We start from the raw sequence: 23,932 nt of genomic DNA, 5'->3' as shown, positions 1-23,932 counted from the left end.
ATCTAGAGAGGTTGAGTGACTTGCCCCGTTCATACAGGTATTTACTAGCTTCTAGTGAGTGTTCTTTTTGTCACATCAGATTACTCAACAAGTGAAAAGGACAACATCTGGGTGGCAGTGGTGTTCTGGGTCTGTGCCCACAGTATATCAGGCTGTCCTGTATCCAGGACTCTTTATTTTATATTTTTTAGTGCTAAAACTTAATTGAAGTATTTTCTGTTCTTAGCATTTGAATCACCATAGACTCAAATGAGGCCTTTTGTGGGAGAAAAGAAATCAGCAACTGGCACTGAATTAAGCTGTATTCTGGTAGATTGAGGAGTCAGTTCAAAGATCACATCATTGAAGGATTTCTTATTTGGATCACTTGAGACATGAGAGGGCTTTGTTTTTTTTTTTTTTTTTTTGAAGCAGAGGCATACGATGTAGCCCTGACTGGTCAAGAACTTGCTTTGTAGACCAACCTGGTCTGGAATATACAAAATCCTCCTGCCTCTGCCTCCAGAGTACAGATTCTAACAAAAACCATGACACCTGGCTGTTTTGCTTTTTCTTCTAAATTTAACACTCAGGAGAGCTATATAATCTATGACCTTTACCCCCTTTAGCTGGTGATAGGGACCCTTTGTCAGGGAAGCATTTGTGTGGATTCTACTTCACTGTTTCAGGTCAATTCCCCTATTAAGTATGAGGCAGCAAAAGGGTGAGTTGAACTGCTTTTCCCACTGTGAGGGAGGTTCATCCTTTGTACTCAGCTAGTTAACAGGTCAGTGGAATGGGTTTCCCACTGTGTGAAGTACATTTCTTTGTGGCATGCCCCTATTCTTTCTTCTTCTCTTGTTTTGTCTCTGTTTATCTACATGTCTGTATTCTTTTTTTAATTGTTTTTCTTAGTAAAGTACAAAATTAGATATATTATTCTTTAAATGTGTGTGTGTGTGTGTGTGTGTGTAAGGCATTCCCACCTTTTTCTTCTTAGAAAATAAAACTGAAGTTTGGAAGTGTCAGGCATCCTGAAGCAAAATAATTGAATGTGACAGGAACATAGTAACCAGAAGATGTAGGAGGCCAGGAAAGATTTGCAATGCAAATATAAAAATAAATAATGAGTGAGACTTCTTTTTTCTCTTACAGGGAAACTGGATTCCAAGATCCATCAAGGAGCAAAGAAGGGGTTAATGAAGCAGAATAAAGCTGTCTGACCCAGGAAAAAAAGGAACTGTATAGCATAGTGAAGTCTTGTGTACTAAATTGCTATCCGCTGGTCCTTTGTAATTGAAGCAGTAGAAAGCTAAAGGCTTGACATGACACCAGGCTTCAATCTCTGAGAATTTAAACTTATACCAAATCTGTATATTTTTGTTACATGGTGGGATTCTTCATGTATTGGGCCAAAAATCTTTGAATACATTATTTATAAAAACTCATTTTAAAGATTCTGGGTCTTCGATATTTTTCTCGGAACCAAATTCAAAAGAGAAAGGAACAAATTGGAAATTATTTTCCTTTGTGAGATTTGTATTTGTATTTAGGGAAATCTTAATCTAGGTTAATAATTTTACAAGTGACCCTTTGAATTTAAAAGTTTTTCTAAAAATAATAGAATAGGAAATATTAGGATGTTTCAAGAATCTTTAATGTAAGTCTATGGTGACTTGAGATTTTCTGCTGTTGACATGTTGAGACCAGGTGTGACCCAGGCTTGCCTGGAACTCACAGCAATCCTACTGCCTAAGTCCTTTAAGTGTCATGTTTACAGACCAAAACCACTATGCCCAGCTTCTCTTGAAGTGAAAAGCTAGAATTACCATTCTTAGCAGATTATTTTTTTTGGAAAAAAAAATAACATGACTATTACTGTTGTTATTATTATTTTTATTTTGAAGAAGATAACATGAAAACATACTTCCATTTGTCCTTTAGTTTGAGAAGTCAGGACAAGAATAGATTAGATTGGGAAGGGGAGTGACCAAGCCACCTGCTAAGGCAGGCTTAAGCTGGTGTTGCAAAAGCCTCAGGTAGATGGGACAATTAGAGAAAAATTAAAAAATACATTTCTCTCAATAAATATACCTAAAGCCCTCTAATATTGAAAGCAAGGCTTTTTATATTATCAATAGCCTAAAAAGCTATGACTGGAAAAGTAAGGTTTGGTTTCAAGTGAGAGTGTGCACTGGTCCCTTTAGTCCTTCCTGGGAAGCACTTGTTTATGAGGCTTTTCTGAAGTACCATTGGAATCTCAGTTGCTGGATCCTAGAAAATTCATGGTCTTAAATGTGTATGCTCTGCTTTTTATAAAACACCACTACCATTCTGGGGATGTTGGACTCCCTCCAGCAGTTTATGTGTTTGATTTAAAAAAGAAAGAGTGAGTGAAGAGGGGGAAAAGTACCTTGTGTTATGAAAAAGATTAATTTCCCTTTCTTTAATCCTTCATATTCAGCATTTATTTGCATTGAAATGCCTCTACTCATTACACATTGATGTTCACTCAACTGTGAACTTTGCTTGTTGCATAGCATTGGTTCTGCAGAGCCCCATGACTCTGGATTCCCAAGGAAAACTGAACAGATTCTTGTTCCAATGATGCACACATGCAGTGTTCTCTCTCTTGTTCTGTTGGACCTCTGTGGAGAAAGTGGAAGAGGACAGTGAATAGCATTTATTAAGGTGGGGGTGTCTTTTTGGCCTCTGGCAAACCCTACCATTATTGATGGCATCACTGTGTTCACTAGGCAGTTAATAGTTTACCAAGCAGTGGCACCTTGAATTCTTGTTGACGTTGTCTGGCTTTCTTAATACCAAAATAAAGCTGAAAGGTAGGAGGGAGAAAGAGGAAATTTTCTCTGCTTTTTTATTTGAAGACAGCCTTACACAGAAAAATCTGTACTGATTTTTGTATGTGGATAATGTGTATGCGTACCTCAAAACAAACAAAATCAGAAGCTTGGACAAATCAGGTCATCAGCTTTGCAGCTTTGCAAGTTTTCCTTTTCATGGTTAGGCTGGGAAAGTCTGTCTTTAGTTCATGTGGTAGTGGTAGTACAAGGTCTATCTTCTATTTGCTGAAACACCAGGGAGGAAGTGTGGAGAAGCTTACAGGTAGATGGCCCTTGGTTGCTCACTGATGAGAATAGTGTAATTTAAAGTCTAATGGAAATTCTAAGTAGCTTAACTCTGACCCTGTAACTCTAGGGTAGTTTGGCCTCGGGAAGTTTTGAGATTCTGAGTTTGTTTTCTGTTGAAGCTTCTATTTGTATTCCCTTTTGAATGACTGAATTCAGTTATTAATTTGCATGGTAAAGGAATTTGTATTTTTGTTTTTCAGACAGTACTCAGTTTCCTTTATATGAGCTCACTGTAGGTATGTTTGAAATTGGGGACTTTGTCTGATTTAATAAGGTCTTATCTTTGGTGATGTGTTTAGAATAGATTAAGAATCTGGCCAGGTGTGGTGGTGGTGGTGGTGGTGGTGGTGGTGGTGTAGTACACCTTTAATCCCAGCATTCCGGAGAATGAAGCAGGTCAGCCAGAGAGAGATACATAGTGAGAGCCTGTCCCACAGCAAAAAAAGAAAAAGAATTTGGGTTTTTTACTTTTGCTTCCTAATTTAATATAGAGAAAGGACAAAGTGTTCTGTCTTTTCTTTTTAGTCTGGAATTTTATTGGAGACCCATTTTTTTCCTTAAGTGAAAATGTAAGAAATTTCAGATTATTTCTATAAATAATTATAGTTATGGGCTTCTGTGAGTTATGGCACTTAATCTCTTTCCATTTTAAATACTGTTTCACTGCCTATTCTTATGGTGGTCATTTAATTTGGTAAATTTGTTTAATGCCTTGGAAGGCCTAGCCAAGATTAAATGACATGGGCCTGTTCACTTGGCCAGCTCATCTACTGAACTAGAGAGACCATTGAGCTCTCCAGACCTGGAAGAGGGAAGCAGTCCAGTGATAAAGGGTTTGTTTGTTTGTTTGTTTGTTTGTTTTTCCTTGAGATTTAAATAGCAAGCACATATCTGCTGTTCTCAGTTTCTGTGAATGTGTTTGAGAAGAGGTGGTCCAAGTCACAGGATCCAACAGCAACAAGGGATCCAGCCTGCAGAGAACTTTTCTACTTTCCACCTGCAGAGAAGAAAGAATATAGCCACAGTGCCATCCTGTCACAAAGAACTTGTATAAATGTGAAATACGAACTGATCAGATGTTGAATTTCAGTTGTGAAGATGGGATAGCCCAGAAAGAAATCCCAGTAAAAACACCCTAGTTTGGAGTCAGGAAAAAGAAAAAAAAAAGAGGGAGGGAGGGAAGGGTTGCCTAAGCCCACAGAGAGATGTGTCAGGAGAGAATGATACATCATGAGGAGAAAAGCATATCAGTTCATAAGACTTAGGAACAATATAGTCAGGCATGGTGGTTGCATGCCTTTAATCCTAGCATTTGGAAGGCAGAAGCAGGTGGATCTCTAGGGTTGTGCTGTCTTATATGGCCACCACAGGCCACAGGCTGTTTAAGTTTGAATTAAATTACAAGTAAAGATTGAAGATTCAGTTCTTCAGTCCCTGTACTTCAAGTGCCCAAGTAGCCTACATGTGGCTAGTGACTTCTGAACTGAACAGCAGGGGGCAGGAGTTAGCAAAGTCATTCAGTAAAGGGTCAGATAGCAAATTACTTAGCTTTTATAAACCATTCAGCTGTGCCGTTGTACTGCAAACACATCCACAGATAATGTGACTATGTAAGCTTGGCTACCTACATCCAGTAAAATCTTTTCATGAGTTTTTGTTTGGAGACACTTTTTTTATTTTTTTTTTAAAGACAGTCGCTCTGTGTATCATACATCAAGCCCAGACTAGTCTTGAATTTTAGATCTCTAGCCTCAAGCTCCCAAGTGCTGGAGTTTGTACCACCACACCCAGATTCATATAGTTTTTTTTAATTGTAAAATATCTTATTTTGTTTATTACTTAACTATTTAAAAACATAAAAACTAATTTTTTAGCTAACAGGATTTACCAAACAGATGGTGGTGAATCTGACTTGTTCTGTGGGACAGTTTGCCAATATTTGCTCTACAGACACAAGTTAATACTTAAGACTCTCTTGCTGTTTATTACAGCAGATCCGTTGACATTTTTTCACTAAGGCTTTCAGGTTTGAGTGCTTGCTCTGACTAGAAGCTAAGTAGATCTTCCCCCACCACCACTGTTTTACTTTAGTTCTACAATACTTAACAATTAAATCACAGAACTATAAAATACTAAACCTTTCTTTTTTCTCTCTCTGCTAAATAAAACCTCATTTGTAACATCATAAAGATTAGAAATTCTTCTGTCACCCAAAGTCAGTTCTGTCCTTTTACTGTCCAAGAACAATGTGAATATTGATGAACCAAAAGGGAATTACTTTTTCCTAGGCTAGACAGAGTGTCAGCCCTCCCACCCTCCTTTCCTTTTCGTGAAGACTGAGATGGAGAGTAAAGGGACTTTATGGCCCACTTGCCTCTAAGTCACATGGTATTTTGAATGGCACTATTGAAGGGTGCCTTAGAATAAGAGAATGAGAGGTAACTGCACAGCTGAAGAGTCAAGGACACAGGAAGGACATGGTGGAGTTCAAGTAGGGGGTTTTTGAGAATGAAGATAAACTTTGGTTTGCAATGGCATGAGGTGGAAATCTTAGGTCATGAAGACTGCTTTGTAAGCAGCTGATAGGAGGGTTCGATCACACATGGATAGAGCCTACTGTGTGCTGGGCAATCTAAAATGGATAACAGATTACAACAGTCAATAGTTAGAGATAGAATGGTGGGTTGGAGGGCAGGGAAGGACTCAAGATAAAATGCAGTAAGATTTACTGATACTGGATGGTGAGATGGAAAGGCACAGGGTTTTTAAATGGACATTGTGTAGAGGAAAACAAATGGGAGGAAAAGAAAACAATCCTGACAACAATGGCTTAAAAAAAAAAAAATGTGGGCCATTGAGATGGCTCAGTGGATAAATTTGATCCTTGAAACCAAACGGTGGAAGGAAATAATTGACTCCCATAAATTGTCCGCTGACCAGCATACGTGCGTCACGATTCGTTCCCTCTCCCCCCCCCATAAATTCTTTCTTAAAATAGTTTGTCGAACTAAGAGGAAAACGTATGAAACTATCAAGAGCTGTGTACTTGTCTTCTGTTGTTTTTGGATATTCATGATCAGACCCCGTGGTCTCTCTTTCCATGGTTGAAGGAAACGCTTCTCCAGATACTTCTCAGTGTGAAAGTCTGATCCAGCGAGAGTTCTTTGCACGAGAAGGGAGCACTAAGTTCAAGCTCTCCAGCCTGGGCTTCTGAACTTATCTTAGTTTCAACCCGCCCACCGGGTTTTCCAGCATTTGCTCAGGACCCGCGGCAACCGCGCATTTACCCAGGATTTGGCGCCGGCATCCGGGTTCCGGGTTTCCTCGCGTACTCGCCAGTTCCAGACTCCTCGGCGCACGGAATCCGGATCCGAGAGCACGAGAGTCCAGTGTCCGGGTCTTCCGGGCTGCCCTGGTTGTCCCGGATCGCGGCGGCGGCGGCGGCGGCGGCGGCGGCGGCGACTGAGGGACCCGCGGCCCCGGACACAGCGGCCTCGGCCAGGCGGGGCGGAGCGGCGCGGGGAGGGGCGGAGAGCCGGGGCGGGGAGGGGGAGGGGCCGCGGCCCGGATGGCGGCCCGGGACGCGTAGCAGTGGCGGCTCTGCGGCCCGGGGCCCCGGGCGGGCGGAGGTGGCGGCTCCCGGGACCGGCCGCGCGGTGAGTCCTAAGCTTTGTGTGGAGCTGGGGCTGGGAGGGGGGAGGCGACGCTGAGGAAGGCCCGGCGCCGAGGGGCGCGGAGGGCGCCGGGGCAGCGGCGCCGGCCGGAGGAAGTGGGGGTTGGGGGGGCCGGGGCGGAGCGAGGAGGTGTGTGCGGGGGGGAAGCGGGGTCGTTGCGTGGGTGGGGGAGGGGGCCCGAGGTGAAGTTCAAAGCGTGGCCCGGGCGGTTCGGGCTGGGGGTGACGGTGCCCGGGATAGCCTCTGGTCTGACCAGGTGGTAGGGGCAGGCCAGAGAGTTTTCTGAGGCTCTGCTGAGGGGGCCCCAGGCGACTGGGGTTCGCCAGGGACTCAGGGGAGCGTGGGGAGCGGAGGGTTGAAAGCAGGACGTGTGCGCGGCCCGGGAAGGAGAGCAAGGTGGCTGGGAGCGTGCAGTCAGTAGGTTGTGGGTGTGTGCCCCTTTCCCAGTCTTAGGTCACATTTACTCCTGTTCTTTTCTTCAAGATGGAGGGCTCTCTGGGCCTGGACTTTAAACTGCTGTCCCTGTACCCCCCGGAGGGTTTGAGACCCTGTCCTGTTTGGAAAACCCATGCTGCCCTCTTTTCCCTTTATGTGTAATTACGGTTGGATCATCTCTGTGCTTCGCTCAGATTCTCCTTCCTCCCTCTGGGGTTGAGGAGGAGGAGACACATCTGACCAATTAATGTGTGTTTGTGAAACAGGCAGCGGCAAACAGTCATTTCAGCTTCTAGGAATTAGGCTCACACAGGGTGGAGAGAGCAGAGCCCTTCAGGGGGAATGTTTCTGAACAAATCACAGATGATTAAATTCTCTCAGAAACCGCTTCCTACCCAAATGAAAGTGGGAAAGATGGGGGGGGGGGGAGAGCCAGGTTCCAGCCATGTGTCCAGAGCCCCAGGGGCTGAGGAGAGTCCCTAAGCCCTCACAGGCCTCTCTTTTCTGTATTAGGCTTTGCTCTGCAGCCTTGAGTTAATTTCACCCCTGCTGCTTTGTCTTGGGGGAGGGAGTGCTGGTTTAGGCTGTCGTGAGGAGATGACTGTTCTGCTGCTACACAATAGTCGTGTCATTTTATCGGGAGTGCTACCCCAGGGCTGAGAACTGTTGCAGCAGAGATAAACCGGTCTCTCTCACCCGCCTATTGTGTACACAGTGAAGGTCATAGGTTCAAGTCTTGTCTGAGAGCTTTGGATATGCTCCATCTCCCAGGCTCCACAGTGCCATTTTCTTCTTTTTCCAGACTGGGGCTTGCCATTGGAGGAGGCCAGACAGAAAGAAAGGCTCTTCTTTTTGAGTGAGGAACAATGCATAGCTCACTGGCACACATTTTTCCCAAAGAATAGAGGATGCCAGCCATGTTGTGCTTGCCTCTGGTTAGCCTGTTACTAAGTTGTGAAGGAATAGCATCTGGGATGCGCCACCCTCATGCTTTGTGGCCGACCTTTGACGAAAAAGACTGCAAGGAGAGGCTTCTATACTTACATAAAACATCATACTTAAGTGTTTCTGTATAGAAATGGGACACTTATGCAATGATTTTTGTTTGTTCTCTTAGGAAAACCACTGTAGATCAGTTAGGAGTAAGATTGGCAAGTGCCCCCCAGCCCCTTATAGGGAGTCATTAGTTGCTCCGGCTGGCCCCTGGCACAAAATCCTTCTGCCTGGGCCTCCATATTGCAGTCATGCACCTATGCCCTGCATCCAAGTACCTTTTTAAATGATGACTTCCTGGTCGATAATTACATAACAAAAAAGCCATCCAATTTGCCTAAGACAGACTTTGAAAACAAAACTTTCCCTTTACAATTCACTTCTTAATGAAAGAAGATGAACCAGGTATTGTAGAGAAAAATTTACCACAGAGAGGAACTGTTAAAAATATCATTTGGATCTAGGGGCTTTAGAGAGAAGGGTGGGAAGAAACTTCCCCAGAAGAATCATATCCTTGACTGTTCATGAAAGTCTTCAAGCATTATTCTGGCACAATTGTGTGTGTAGCAACTGTAGGATTAGTGTGTATATAGTATGTATGTATATCAATTATAACATATATATGTGTATACACCCCCCCACCAATATTTTGGGCTAGAAAAGAGGCTTTTAATGTAAGACCTTAAAGAAAACTTAAAAGATTAGAAATAAGATTCATTGTAAAGGTGATTGTATTCAATATGTAGTGTACGCATAGCTACCCAACCATTTTCCATAGTTTATCATTAAATAGGAACTTTAGCCTTTGGTTTTGGTGAGTGTTAAATTGGTCTCTCCTTCCCTCATTCCTTATTTAATAATGATGGCCTGCCACTTTTATGTTGGGACTTTGATACGAGAGAACAGGTTTGTTTTGACACTATTTTATTTTGGTTTTTCTAGACGGGTGTTTCTGTCTGTGTAGCCTTGACTGTCCTGGAACTGGCTCTGTAGACCAGGCTGGCCTCAAACTCAAAAATTTTCCTTCCTCTGCCCTGAGTGCTGAGATTAAAGGCATGTGCCACCACCTTTTGGCTGCACTTAATTTTTTGGATAGTATAATTGTCTTTAAGTCTTACCCAAAGTGTTGTCTGCCCTTAGGCTATTTCTAACTATATATCCTTGGCTTCCTAGTGTGCCTAGTTAAACTGAATTCAGGGATTCTTCTTCGGCTGTTGGTTTTGTTTTCCTGAGTGTTGTTGGGTGCAAGTGAAGGCAGAGCTTCACATTAAACTTGCCTTGATTAGATTCAGAATTGGACTCTTGCTGCCAGGAATCTTACATGAATCTTTTGAGTATGATCATCTCTTAGGCAATATTGTGAATATCTTTCAGAGGTCACTTTGAATTCTTCCCCTCCAGCTATCTAGACCTTGTGAGAGGTCTAGATAGCTGGACACATTAGTGCTTGTGTGTGGTTATGGAAGTATAATTTTGGCTTCTGGTAGTAATATGTTGCATTTAACATATAGCAACTAAATGGCTGGAACAAGATAATTTGGTGAGGAAACTACTGGTGTTGTTAAATGGAAGTGCCAATCATTAATCATTTGACACTCAGCACTTGTGCCTGAGCTCAGGCATGGAGGATATATACATAACAGGAGTATTTGTTCTCCAGCAGTTGCCTGTCTGCTTCCCCTCTCTATTTCTTTGCCAGGTATTTTAGAAAGACAGCTAAGCAATTCTTATTTTCATTGTGGAAAACCAGCCAGGATGGGACTGATGCCAGGCATGTGAAGCCACACTGAAATAAGGTAGCCTTTGGTTGTGTGGCAAGTTTTCTTTTCAGTAACTTAATTCTCATGTCTATTTTATTATTTTTAAAGCATTTTCCATTTTAAAAATAAAACAGCAACAATGAAAAATGAATGAAATACAAAAACTACAGTGTGCTAAATAATGCCCTCATATTACCTCTCTAATAAAAGTTGGCTGTGACAAGCAAAATGAAGATGGGTGATGCTGATTGGCAGGTTCTGGGTCCACTAAGTGTCAGTGAAGGACTCTCTTCACTAGAGAACAGGTAATTCACGGAAGCACCTGCCTAGCAAAACATGTGGCATTGGCAGCAGCTGTGCAGCTGAAGAGGGATTATTGAGCAGGTGGCTGAAGAATCACATGCCACAGTGACAAGAAAATACTCAGTCCTGTGTGGTTTAGGCTCCGCGCACATGTGTGAAATTGCACTTTGTTTCACATCTCTTAATGCCTATTGTTGATTTGTGAGTGAGATGGTAATGGAATAGAGAAGAGATTCTTTTCTGGCCCTTCACAGCCCCATTGTACTTCTGGAAGTTCAGGCTTTATGCCTCATGAAAGGGAAGGAAATAGTGGTAATTCAGTGCTTCTAGGACTTGTTTATTAGAAGGAAATGGGAAACAGAACATTCTTTGCTTTTTTGATGATGAAAAGCTTTAGCCCACTGAGAGGATCCCCAGCTGGTTTTATGCGAAGGGCGCAATTGACTTTGCTGAGCTACATCCATCTGAAGCTCCTTACCCAAGAAATTTGCATGCTTTTATTTTACAAATGCCATTTCCTCCATGAAGTTTGCATTTCTTCAGTTTGCCTTCTTTAATTTTTAGGGTATTCCCCCCCCCCCCCCCCCAGTTACCTTTATAACTTTTTTCTGATCTTCCTAACATCACTTTTTAAAACTAAATTATCACCAGGGGACAAATGACGTTAAAGAATTATTTCTATTAAATATTCACTTTTAAAAACAATAAAAGCAACTATTTTGTTTCCTATGACCTGGAATAATAGTTTATATTTTGAGGATTTCTGAAAATTCATAGATTTCTCTTTAGATTGGTATTACCATCTTCCATTAATAGGATTTCCTTTTTCCATGTTCATTGAGCTATTTGCTCTCTCATCTCATTTGAGATAGTGTCTTGCTATGTAACCCGGGCTGGCCATGAACTTGTGACCCTCTTGTTAACTCAAGAGTTTCTTCAACCTCCCAAAGACTGGGATTACAGGCATACACCACCATCCTTGGGCCCACTAAAATTATGAACAAGTAACTTTATGTGTATTTTGTAATTATTTTCCATAGTTATGTCACAGGCTGCTTGGGCCTTCTCTTGTCATGCATACATACCCAGAAATGGGTATGTCCAGTAGAATTCACAGTATATTGGTCAACAGTTAATTGAAAGGAAGAAACTCTGTTAACTGTTTTAAAGTCCAGATGACTTTCTCGGGGTGGGAGTGGGGGCAGAGGATTACCTTCTTCCATCCTGTGGGATCTTGGGATTGAATTCAGATTGTAGACATGGAGAGGCAAGCACTATCATGGGTTTTGTTTTATTTGAATTGTTCATAAAGCACCATGTCCTCACCTGTCATTCTCAGTGCTTTGATTCCTGTGCTGTTCTTCCTCACTCATCACTCATCCCCGTTCTTTGCTCTGAAGACTTCTCCAGCAGTGTGGAAACACTAATTACAGTCCAATTATAGTCACAATCCAAATCCTCCACCTCCTTCCCTCTCACCTGTCTTCCTCCCCAAATGTCTTGCTCTAGCAGCAGTAGTTGAACTACAGTCTTGTGAGCAGCCAGATCAATGAATGAGGCACATCTAGATCCAAAAGGGCTGAGTTTTTATGATTCTCTTGTTTGCTCTTGGATCAGCGTCCCAGAAATAAGAAATGTCAAATACTCATTAGGTCATATAGTCCAGCACTCAGGGCAAACCTTGAGTTTCTCTCTTGTTGCTGTGATTTCTTTTTTTGTTTTTGTTTGTTCACTTTTTTCTTGTAGGTGATAGCCGTCTGATGCTAGGCAAGTTCTGAAACTGCCTTCTTATTACGCCCTGTGGTATTAGTGTCTGGCCATCTATTCTTGGATTTTATTCTTGTCTGATTTCAAAATAGTCTTTCACCTTCAATTGTTCTTTACTGTTGACCTTATTTGTGATTTCCTTTTGTACTTATCTGTGTCAGAAAGGTCTCTCACTTTTCAGCCTTTTAGTACATCAGTGTCAAATACTAACTTATTACTTATATATTTGCAATACTGAAGATTGAACTAAGAGCTTCTCACATGCTAGATAACCTATTGCTAAGGTATATCCACAGCGGCTTTCTAGTAGGATAATTCTCATTTTGGCCCCCTCCTATGGAGGGAGCACATTTGATGGGCACACAGGACACAGTTACTATAGTCTGGCATATAGTAATGAATAAAGTAACTGAAACTATGTGCCAGGTTTGTATCCTTTAGTTCTTGTTCAGTATAAATAAATGATTCTTTTTGTTGGGCTTAGGGGCTGCTTCCTGTCTAATTTTGTTTTTTATGTTTTTATTATTTGTGTGTATGGGTGTTTTGCCTGCATTATGTATGTGTATCACATGCATGCCTAGCTTCCAAGGAAGCCAGAAAGAGGGTGTCTTTTGGTACTGTGGTTACAAACAGTTGTTAACCTCCTTTTGGGTGCTAGGAATAGAACCTGGGTCTTGGATCATCCTCACAGGTCTTAACCAGTGAGCCATCTTTCTAGCACTTGCCTTTTTTTCCCCCTCCCTCCCTCCCTCCCTCCTTCCCTCCTTTCTTTCTTTCTTTCTTTCTTTCTTTCTTTCTTTCTTTCTTTCTTTCTTTCTTTCTGACAGTCTCACATTATATCCCAGGCTAGCCTCACAAATCACTATGCATTCCCTGCCTGTCTCTAAGGTGTCGCGAAATTACTGATTTGAGCCAGGCATTGGTGGCTCATGCTTTTAATCCCAGCACCTGCACTTGGGAGGAAGAGGCAGGTGGATCACTGAGTTCTAGACCAGCCTGGTCTACAGAGCTAGTTCCAGGACAGGTTCCACAGCCACAGAGAAACAATGCCTAAAAACAAACAAAAACAAACCAAAAAAAAAAAACAAAACAAAACAAAAAAAAAATACCGACTTGAGCCACCAAGCCCAGTTTTGTCTTCCTTATAAAGATGAATTTTGCCAATTTATTTGACTGTACTGGGAATCCAATCCAGGATAGTATGTATACTGTAGGGGTTGTGCTACTAATCTACAACTTTAGTCCAGGACAGATTTTATTTAAAATTTTTTGTTAGGTTTATTTTATTTTTATGTGTATGAGTGTTTGTGTACAACATGTATATCCACTACTCTCAAAGGTCAGAAGAGGGTATTGGATCCTCTGGAACTGGAGTTGTGGGTTGTTGTGAACCACAATATGGGTCATGGGAATTGAACCCCCTGATCCTGGGCAGGAGCAGCAAATGCTTTAACCACTAAACCATCTCTCCAGCCCCGCCTTTATTTTTTAAAGTTCTTTTTATTATCTTAAAAGTCGTATTTACTTATTATTTAATTTTAGCAATGTATTGAGAGGAGTGTGTGTTGCGTACCACAGTGCACATGTGAACTTGTAAGAGTCAGTTCTCTCCCTCAGTATGGCTCAAGGTGATTGAACTCAGGTTTTGCTAGGCTTGGTGGCCATCTTACCAGGCCCAACTTTTGTTTTTGTTTAGCTTAGTTACAGTTAAGATATTGTCTGAGCTGATTATATGTGTGTGTGTGTGTGTGTGTGTGTGTGTGTGTACACATACATACACATTATATTTAATTATTTTACTAGTGTCGGTTTTCAAGGAATAGAGGGCAAAACAAAACAAAACAAAAAACCCACAATTGGGAGTCATAATATCCAGGTTCTAAATATTGCTGTGCCTCTTGGCTGTGTGACTTTGTGGAAGTCACTTTTTTGTTTGGCTTTTTGAGACAGGGTTTCTCTGTGTAACTGGAACTCACTCTTTAGACCAGGTTAGCCTCTAACCCACAGAGATCTGCCTGCCTCTGCCTCCCAAGTGCTGGAATTAAAGGTGTGTGCCACCACTGCCAGGCTTGTTTTCACTTTTCTTAACTGTAAAGTGAACAAATTAGATGAGATTGTTATGTTTCCATTTGACTGTAGGATTTCTAGCAACAGAAATGGTGATGGAAAAACTGGTCACATATAGTTTATGTGAGTAGTTTTTGTGGCTATGTCAAAAGTTCAGGAGTCCTAATGAGAGTGTACCTTTAGTTCCAGCTCTTAATTCCTGTTTGTTATGTCTAGAAGGTTGTACTTTTTATTAATCTGTTTTTAAAAATGTCTATTTTAAATGATTTATTTATTTTTATTTTATGGGCATTGGTGTTTTGCCTGCAAGTTTGTGTGAGGGTGTCGGATCCCTTGGAACTGGGAGTTGCAAACAGTTGTGAGCTGCTTTATGGGTGCTGGGAACCTGGGTCTTTTGGAAGAGCAGTAAGCCCTCTTAACAGCTGAACCATCACTCTAATCCCATTAAGCTATTTTTTTTTGAAGGGTGATTATGCCTTCATTCTGCAGGCTTACCATTTTACCACTTACAATGTTCTGTTCTTTTTGAGACAGGTTTCTGTTATGTAGCTCTGGCTGCCCTAAAACTCAATACATAGACCAGGCTGGCTTGGAACTCAGATCTATCTTCCTGCCTTCCAAATGTTGGGATTAAATGGCATTTGCCACCACACCAGGCTCATTTATGTCTTTTTCAAGTGTGCTTAAGACATGGAAGTAAAAGACACAGGGTGCTGGAAAAGAACAGTGTTTAGTTTGAGGGAAGGAAAGCCTGTCTGGAAGAACTTGCCTGGTATCAGCAAGAAGTAACTTCAGGATGCTAACTAATATTTTACATATGAAATCTTTGTGCTTAATGGAACTGGATGTGAAGGCTAGTTGGGCATTCTTTGTTGGGTGAAACCTACTTTGAGTTAACCTCTTGGGACTAAATATGAATTAATCACAGTACTTTGTTCAGAAAATGAGATTATTTGGGTCTTTTGTTTTATTTAGTTGCTTAGGGCTCAAGCCCAAAGTTTTGAGTTAGGTCTTGAGCCCTCAAGTAATGTAAGGGAATAAAATCACATAACCAAGTTATTTCCCCAAATTAGGATTTTAGCAGCAATTTTCTAGGTAATCCTTAGATTTAAAACTTCCAATAGTAACTGTTTTTGTTTCATTTTGCTGTATGTTAAATATTATTAAGATGATGGTCTTTTAATCTTTTGTTTTTAGTATGGAGGGGAAAGCATATAGTATTGGCATCTTTGCATGTTGGAAATAGTATTCACTGTTATAAATTTGTACTTAACCCAATTGGTCCTGATGAGGAATACTCGGTGAACAGAATTATTTGTTTTAGACTCAGTGGAATCCTAGTAGTGTATTGCTGTATCTGCAGCCATCTGTAGCACATGACTTGATTTTCAAGCAAGTTAATGGTTATTTGGGAAGTGTCCCAAATGTGTGGTTTTAAATTATTTTATATTTTTATTTGTTTACTTTGTTGTTTTTGAGACAAGAACTCACTGTGTAGCTCTGGCTAGCCTGAAACTTGATATTTAGACCAGGCTGGCCTCAAACTTTTGATAATCTTCTCATCTCTGCCTTCTGAGTGCTGAACTACAGTAATGTCCCAGCATAAAATTTTTCTTTCTTCAAGACAGGGTTTCTCTGTAGTTTTGGAACCTGTACTGGAACTCACTCTGTAGACCAGGCTATCCTCAAACTCACAGAGATCCATCCGTCTCAGCCTCCCAAGCACTGGGATTATTAAAGGCATGCACCACTACCGCCTGGCCCAGCATAGAATTTTATAATTAGTTTTACAGATTAAATTTTATAATTAGTTTTATAATAGGTTTATTTGCTTTTTACAGTTTGAAAAAGAGTTACTTTATTTGAACGTGTATGAGTGTGAGTCTCTGTGTGAGTATGTACACTCAATTAGTGATGGTGGAAGCCAAAGGCATTGGATCCTCTGGATCTGGAGTTACAGATGGTTGTGAGCTGTCACATGTGTGTCCTGGAATCAAAGTCCTCTTCAAGAGCACTGTGTGCCTCTAACCATTGAGTTATCTCTCCAGGCCCCTCCCATTTAAAGGTTTTTAATTTTATGTATTCATTTTATGGACACTTATGTTATGGCAGGCATATGGGGGTCAGAGAACAACTTACAGGAATGGGTTTGCTCCTTCCATCATATTGGTATGGGGGAGGGGGCTCTGGTTGTCAGGCTTGGCATCAAATACCTTTATCTGCTGAGCCATCTCTCCAGCACTTATAGATAGTTGCATTTTATGTCTTGTGGGACATCAGAGGGAATTTAATTTGCAAATGGCCAGAGTAGTATGTACCACACAACCTAATCAGACCACAGTGGAATCCAGATCCCTATAGTTAGGGTACATTGAGTGCTGGTACCATATTTGCAGGCTGTTGTTACCTGTCATTTCTTAGGAAGTAGGTTAATATTTTTAGAGGAAGACAGTAGTATTTTCTTTACCCTGTTAAAAATACAGCTTACAGGGTTTTGGTATGTTGTTGTTAGCACCGTTCCTAGCAACATTTCTTTCTCTCTTTTCTTTCTTTTAAAAGATTTATTTATTATATATAAAGTGTTCTGTCTGCAGGCATACCAGAACTCACTACAGATGGTTGTGAGCAACCATGTGGTTGGTTGCTAGGAATTGAACTCAGGTTCTCTGTAAGAGCAGCTTGTGCTTTTAACCTGAGCCACCTCTACAGCTCCCTTCTAGGTGGCACTTTGTGTCTGGTTGGGGATATCCCATCATGTGAACTGAAGTGGACATTAATGAATAAACCCTGTAAACTATGGTTACAAATTTTGAAGTTTGGTATGAAATTCGAATGCTTACCCTTGTTCCGGGACAAGGTTTGTTTCTAGAAATGGTATTAGAAATAAAACCGTAATAGAAGAGAAACAAAACAGTGAGACCCAATGGGTCGCATAAATCTGATATAAATATATATATGAAGAAACAGTATTTTTTTTACTTGGCATCTGCTTTAGTATGTACTTCCACTTCAAAATTTCTGAAACATGTATCCTTTGTTACTGTTCTTCCCATTGCTTCCAACCTCATCTGATCACTCACTGAATCATCTGTTTTCCATTTACTTCACTTTAAAAAAAAAAAAAATGTGTATTGAGTGCCCATGGAGGTGGGGAGTTGGGTATTAAATCCCCCTGAAACTACTACAGGGTATAGGGAATCATACCCAGATCCTTTAGCAGAGCAGCTAGTGTTCTTTATTGCTGAGCATGTCTCCACCTCCATTTTCCTCCCCCCTTTTTTTTTCTTATCTGATCTAGCTCAGTTTTTTATCTTCTTACATTTGTGCAGTAATCTCATGTTATATGTTCTGTACTACATGGTGCTGCTATTGTATATTTTTTATTTATTTGTTGAGTATTTCATGTACTAGGCCAAATGTGGTCCCTTCCCTGCCCTGTTGAGACCTGTAGTCTTTATGAGGAGATAGTCATCTAATGACTATGTAATTATAAATATAAATGCTCTAAAAGAAAATCATTTGGTTCTAGAATAAGTAACACAGAAACCCACCATGTATTTTGGGGAGGGGGTTTTATTTCTTTAAATTTTAAGTATTTTTATTTTATATGTATGAATGTTTTGCTTGCATGTATGTCTCAGCACTGCATGCATGCCTGATGCCCACAGGTCAGAAGAGGGCATCAGATTCCCTACCTCTGTTTCCTGAGTGCTGGGAAGGTCTGTACTACCACATCCAGCCTAGCATAGATTTTTAAAATTATAATCTGGCACATTTTCTTCCTTGCTTAAAAAAAACTAGCCCACTAGTATAAATAAGCCAGTGTTTAAAACCATTTGCCAGGTGGCAGTGGTGCATATCTTTAATCCCAGCATTTGGGAGGCAGAGGCAGGTGGATCTCAGAGTTCGAGGTTAGCCAGGTCTACAGAGTGAGTTCTAGGACAGCCAGAAGTATACAGAGAAACCCTGTCTCAAAAACAAACAATTTAAAATTATTGTGCAGAGGAGAGAGCCTGATTTATATGTGGTGGGTATCATGGTGCACATGTGGAAGTCAGAGGTCAACCTTGTGGAGTCAGTTCTCTTCTACCTTTACATAGATTCTGAGGATTGAACCCAGTTTGCCAAGCTGTGGGGCAAGTGCCCCCACTAAGCCATCTTACTGGCTTCTAGGCTTATTTCAGATGTTATTTGTCTTGATCAAACCTGGCCTTCCTCGGCTTTATTTTGTGTTTCAGTCTATCAATATCTTTTTTTATAGCCATCCCAATGACTTACTCTGGTTTTTCTGTGGCTTTGGAGGTTGTCCTGGAACTTGCTCAGTAGAACAGGCTGGCCTCGAACTCAACAGAGATCCTTCCAAGTGCTGAGATCAAAGGTATGCACCACCACTGCCCAGCCTTACCCTGGATATTTTCAATCAGTTTCTTTTTTCTTTTCTGTTAGAATGCCCTTCTCTGCTTCCAGGGCATTCACATCCCCAGCCCATCCCTTCCCTCAAACTAGTTTAGTGCTTAATCTTTTTTCCTGAAGTCTTTTAAACCCACGTTTCTTCTCATTCTTCAGTCTCGAGAACTGATTTCATTTTTTTCTATCTCTCTTCAGGAATTTTTTTGGGGGGTGGGGTGGGAGGGAGATTGACTAAGATCTCGGTTATAGTACTTTATCATATTCTACCTTAAATGATAATTATTTGTGAATGTATTTTCTTCTTGCTTCATTCTAAGTTCTGTAAGACAGCAGTGTCTCCTCTGTTCTTTTGTCCCCATAATTCCTAGCCCAAAGCTTTGAATATAACTATGCATAATTAATGTTTTCTGAATTGAAATAGACTTAGACTTTGAAAAAAAGAAACTTCATGTAATTGTTTTTTTCAAACTCCTTTTATACTAAAACAAATTCCATTCAACATGTTTTATCCCAGATTGAATAAAGTAGGAACAAGGCAGGCTGTGAATGGCTTAAGAACCCCTTCTGATTCAAGGGCAGGCTTTGTTACCTTATTGCCTGGAGCATTGCCTACTCCATGCATGCATCCTAATGTGGAGGGTTTGCAAGGTGGGCCACTCACAGGAACCAGCCTGGTTCTGCTAGAGAAATAGTATTGGATACTCTGGGTCTTGTTTACCTTTTTAAGGTTTTGTTTGTTTCATTCCTTTGGATTCCTGGTATATGTTCTATATTATTCTAGCTTCTTAGATCTGTCAGTGAATAAAATAGACCAAGACAAAAACCAGCCACTAATGGACTTTACCTTTGTGAGTAAAGAGGTTTTGCTCTGTAGTCCAAGCTGGCTTTGAAGCATTCCTCCTGCCTTACCTTCTGCAGTGCTGGAATTACAGGCTTGAGGCACCAGGCCCAGCAGATTGTATCTTTTAAAAGGAGATAAGAATAAGCATAGTAAGTAATTATATAGTATTAAAAGGTTGAGAAATGATGTAGTGTAAATGGAACAGGGTAAAGGAGGCTGGAAATGTAGAAGGGTTAGATGGATCAAGTAGGAGGTTAGTAGCTTGTAATAAAATTGGTTGATGCTGGTATGTTCCTAGGTGGTTATAGACGCCTCAGATTGGTAGCTGCTTTTCTGCCTAGCAGAGAGAAAGATGCAGTATCTGCGGTTGTTCCCTAGTCCAGCTGACTGAAGGAAATAGCTACTTGTTAAGTCTTTCCTGCTGGCTGGCATTCCTGGAAGTTAATCACAATGACAGTTGCATTCAGTTGTGTCTGGAAGACTCCAGGGGTAAGAGCAGTTCCCTAAAATGGGATTTGCTCAGCTGCTGAGTAGGCTTTGGGCTTCTGAATTTTCTCCTTTCTCAAGGGGAAAAGGCCAAGAATAATGACCTTCCTTCTTTCTAGTGAGGCTTTAACAAATTTGAGTTAGTTTTTTCAATCTTTAAAAGAACATGCATATGGATTGGCATAGCATTTGTAAGGTGGAGGCAGGAGGACCATGAATTAAAGGTCAACTTTGGCTACATTTTGAGTTCCAAGCCAGCCTGAGTTATACACTGAGACCCTGCATCGAAAATTGGTGCAATGGCTCAGGGGGTAAAGATACCTGCTAACTTGAGTTCAGTCCTCAGTACCCACATGGTGGAGAGAGCCAATTCCTTCAAGTTGTCCATAAGAACTGTGACACATGCCTCTGTCACAACTACTCCAACAAGTCTGTGCCTCTTATCCTCATAATCCTTTCAAACAGTTCAACTCCCTGGTGACTAAACATTCAAACATATGAAACTATGGGGACCATTTTTATTTAAACTACCAGAGTAGCCAAGGTATAAGGCAATATTAGGACCTGACTACTCTATTTTTAATTATGTATACCACCAGATTATACAGTTACAGAGTACTAGAAGGGCTATTAGTCATTTTGCTAAAATAGGTTATTTATGATACATAACATTAGAATATGTTTTGGGGCTCTGGAGGTCAAATACAGGGTAAGCAAGGACCCTACACATGAGTTGAAGCTCCCAGCCCCTAAAATTTTTTTTAACTCAGATCCATGCTAAGAAAAATGTGGTACATTTAGTCTACTTGTAGGTTGTGATAGTGAGTTTCTAGGTAGATTTCACATTGCCCCTGCCCCCTTTTGAGGCAATGCTATATCTGAACTCATATCCTCAGAATGCATCCAGAGCTGCATAGAAAAATCATACTGGGTATAGAACGATTTAAAAGCTATAGTATTTAGCTGGGCATGATGTCACATTCCTTTAATCCCAACACTTGGGAGGCAGAGGAAGGTGGATTTCTTGTTAGTTTGAGGGTTTGAGGTTAGCCTGGTCTACATAGTAAGTTCTGAACAGCCAGTGCTATCTCAACTCCCCCATCACACACACACACACAATCAAACTAATATTTACAACATTTGAAGTTCATATTAAAGCAAAAGAGTAAATAATCCATACTAAACAGATAGCTGGGCTAGAGAGATGCTGAGTAGTTAGAGCACTGGCTGCTCTTCCAGAGGACCCAGGTTCAATTCCTAGCACCCATATGGCAGTAACTCCCGTTCCAGGGGATCTGACACCCTCACACAGACATACATGCAGAAAATATACCAATGCAAATAAAATAAACAATTAAACCCCAGATAATTGCTGGGCACATGCCTTTAATCCCAGCACTCAGGAAGCAGAGGCAGGTAGATCCCTGAATCCAAGACCAGCCTGGTGTGCAGAGTGTATTCTAGGACAGTCGGGACTACACAGAGAAAGCCTATCTCAAAAAAAACAAAACAAAACAGAAAAAGAGTTTATTTGATAGTTTTAGAGGCTATGAGGAGAAAAATGGAGTCTTTTGAAAAATCGTAGAAAAAACAACTGGGTGCAATATAGAAATTAAGCAAAAGCAAAAAACTAATTTGAAATTTCCCTGTATAATTGAAGGTAGATGTTCCTGCTCATACTTATTTATATAGTTCTGGCTGTCCTGGAGCTTGCTTTGTAGATCAGCCCTGGCCTGATCAACACATGGGTTATATAATAGCAAGACCCTGTCTCAGAACAGTAACAACAAGAAAAAAAGAGCAGATGGCTTGAGGAGGTAAAGGCACTTGCTTTGCCATATCTGACAACCTGAGTTCAATCCCTAAAACACACATGGTAGAAGGAGAGACCTGATTCCCACAAATTGTCATCTGCCCTCAACATGCACATGCCTACACAAGTAGAGCTGCTAGGATGAGTAGTAATAGATGTTATCTGTGTTTTTCCTTAATTATTACATGAATACATATGTACATACATATGCATGGTCATACCATGGTACATCCATGGCAGTCAGAACAGTTTGTGGGAGTTGGTTCTCTCCTTCCATCATGTGTATCCTAGGGATCAAACTCAGATTGTTAGGCTTGGCAGCAAGCATCTATACCTTTGAGCCATCTTGCTGGTCTGTTTTTTTGGATTTTATTTTTCTCATTGTACCATGCTGCTGCTTTTTAGGGTGTTACCTCTAAACATTTTCTTGATGGCCATAAGTTTCATATAGAAGCTTTTAAGTAATGACACCCATCTTGTTTAGCACTTGAATAAATACTTGTATTATTTTTAATTGTTTTAGTATGTGTGTGTGCTTGTGTGTGTGCACATGCTCCTGCTATTTGTATGTGGGCTCTAGTTCCATGACATTCATGTGATCAGAGGATGACTTTGGAGAGTTAGTTTTTTCTTTTTACTTGTATGTATGTTCCAGGGATTGGTTCAGGTTTTTCCCACTGAGCCATTTTGCCAGTGTTTTTCATAAGCTAAATATTAACGGTCTGAAAGCTGGGCTATGGTTGTACAAGCTTTTAATCCCAGCACTCAGGAAGCAGAAGCAGGTGGATCTGAGTTCAAGGCCAGCCTGACCAACATAGTGAGTTCCAGGACAGACAGGGCAACATAGAAAAACTGTGTGTGGGGGGCGGGGGCTAAAAAAGGAAAAGAAATTAAGAGTCTGTCGATCTGGTTCAGTTGGTAAAGTGCTTGTCATGTAAACATAAAGACCATAGTAAGATACTCAACACCTGTGTAAAAACTAGTTAATAGCACACATCTGTAACCCCAGTATTGTGGTGGGTGTATGTGGAGATTGGTGGATCCCTGTTTCAGTGTAAAGTGGAGAGTATAAAGGAAAGCATTTGCATCCTCAAGCACATTTATATGCACACATCCACATAAGAGCTCAATATTATGATTTTTCTGTGACATTAAGCTTTTGGGGGGGTTGATATATGTTGTGTACATGTGTGTGCACAAGTACTTTCTATCCTTTTCCTTTGATGCAGGGTCTCTCTCTGAACCTGGAATCTAGCAAGGATTTTTCACATAGACTAGCAGTCAGTGAGCCCAGGCAATTCTATTTTGTCTCTGTGTCACTCAGTGTTTGAGATATAGGAGTGTATGAGACCATGCTTATATAGCAAGCATTTCTAACTTCTTTCCTTCCTTCCCTCCTTCCTTCCCTCCTTCCTTTAATGAGACAGGGGCTTGTGTAGTTCATGCTATTGGAAACTCACTTTGTAGCCTGAATAACTTTGACCTCTCTTTTAAGCTCAAGGATTGTTTTATTGGCATTTAAAAGAAAAACAGTACAGGTTAGGTAAAAGTCCTGACCATCACTAGGAGGAGAGATAGAGAAAAGGTCTTGCCTTTTAAGCTAGACATGGACTAGAAATAGAGATAGCTTATTAAGGAAGGAAAACATATTCCCAAGAATGGAAGTGGGCTAGTGAGCTGAGTAACAAGCCGGGAAGCATGACCTTGGATATTTAATCCTCCTGCTTTCACATCCCTAATGTTAGAATTATAGAAATTCACCACCAAAATGGGCAAGAACTTTAAGCCCTTTAAGATTTTGTTTCAGGAATACATATTATGAGTGAAATGAAACATCAGTGAATCTCAGTGTGCAAGAATTGAATTAAAACATAAGCATGAAGTCTCATGTACTTTCTCAGAACGAATAATTCTTAGCTAACAGTGCTAACTCCCAAATGAAACTGGAAACTCTGGTAAGCAATTCCTAGAAAAATTGGGTCAATGTGCTGCCAGAGAAATGCTGGGCATCATTAGGAAAGGAATCAGAACTAAATAAAAAGTTTCCCTCTACATAAAACTGAGACTTTTCTAATATGTGCTACTGTCTTGTTCTGGTTGTAAATACTTCCCAGAATCAGTATCAGGATAGGGCTTTAATAACAATGTAGTGGGGGGAGTATTAAAGATTTTATACTTCTCAGAATTAGTGGCCAAAGAATGGGAAAACTTAATACCACCGTGAGGGGCGGTGTTAAAGTATTTTTATTTTAAAA

General features: G+C 40.8%; 2 protein-coding genes across 4 annotated transcripts in view; both read left to right on the top strand.

Moving 5' to 3' along the window:
• Positions 1 to 1,387, top strand: part of Trip4 (thyroid hormone receptor interactor 4) — a 53,883-nt gene extending 52,496 nt beyond the window's left edge. The window contains exon 13 of the mRNA XM_051197794.1: positions 1,135 to 1,387. Within this exon, the coding sequence (XP_051053751.1) occupies positions 1,135 to 1,202 (68 nt within the window). The 3' untranslated portion in view covers positions 1,203 to 1,387. The remainder of the gene's footprint in view (positions 1 to 1,134) is intronic.
• A 5,042-nt stretch (positions 1,388 to 6,429) lies between these two features.
• Znf609 (zinc finger protein 609) overlaps positions 6,430 to 23,932 on the top strand; it is a 138,136-nt gene continuing 120,633 nt past the window's right edge. For all 3 annotated transcript variants that reach the window (XM_051197793.1, XM_051197792.1, XM_051197791.1), the window contains exon 1: positions 6,430 to 6,784. The gene's annotated coding sequence lies outside the window, so the exon portion shown is untranslated. The remainder of the gene's footprint in view (positions 6,785 to 23,932) is intronic.

The sequence above is a fragment of the Phodopus roborovskii genome, unplaced genomic scaffold (assembly GCF_943737965.1).
Source record: "Phodopus roborovskii unplaced genomic scaffold, PHOROB, whole genome shotgun sequence".
Classification (NCBI taxonomy): domain Eukaryota; kingdom Metazoa; phylum Chordata; class Mammalia; order Rodentia; family Cricetidae; genus Phodopus; species Phodopus roborovskii.
Note: the sequence above shows the minus strand (reverse complement) of the source record. Positions and strands in the feature narration are given on the sequence as shown.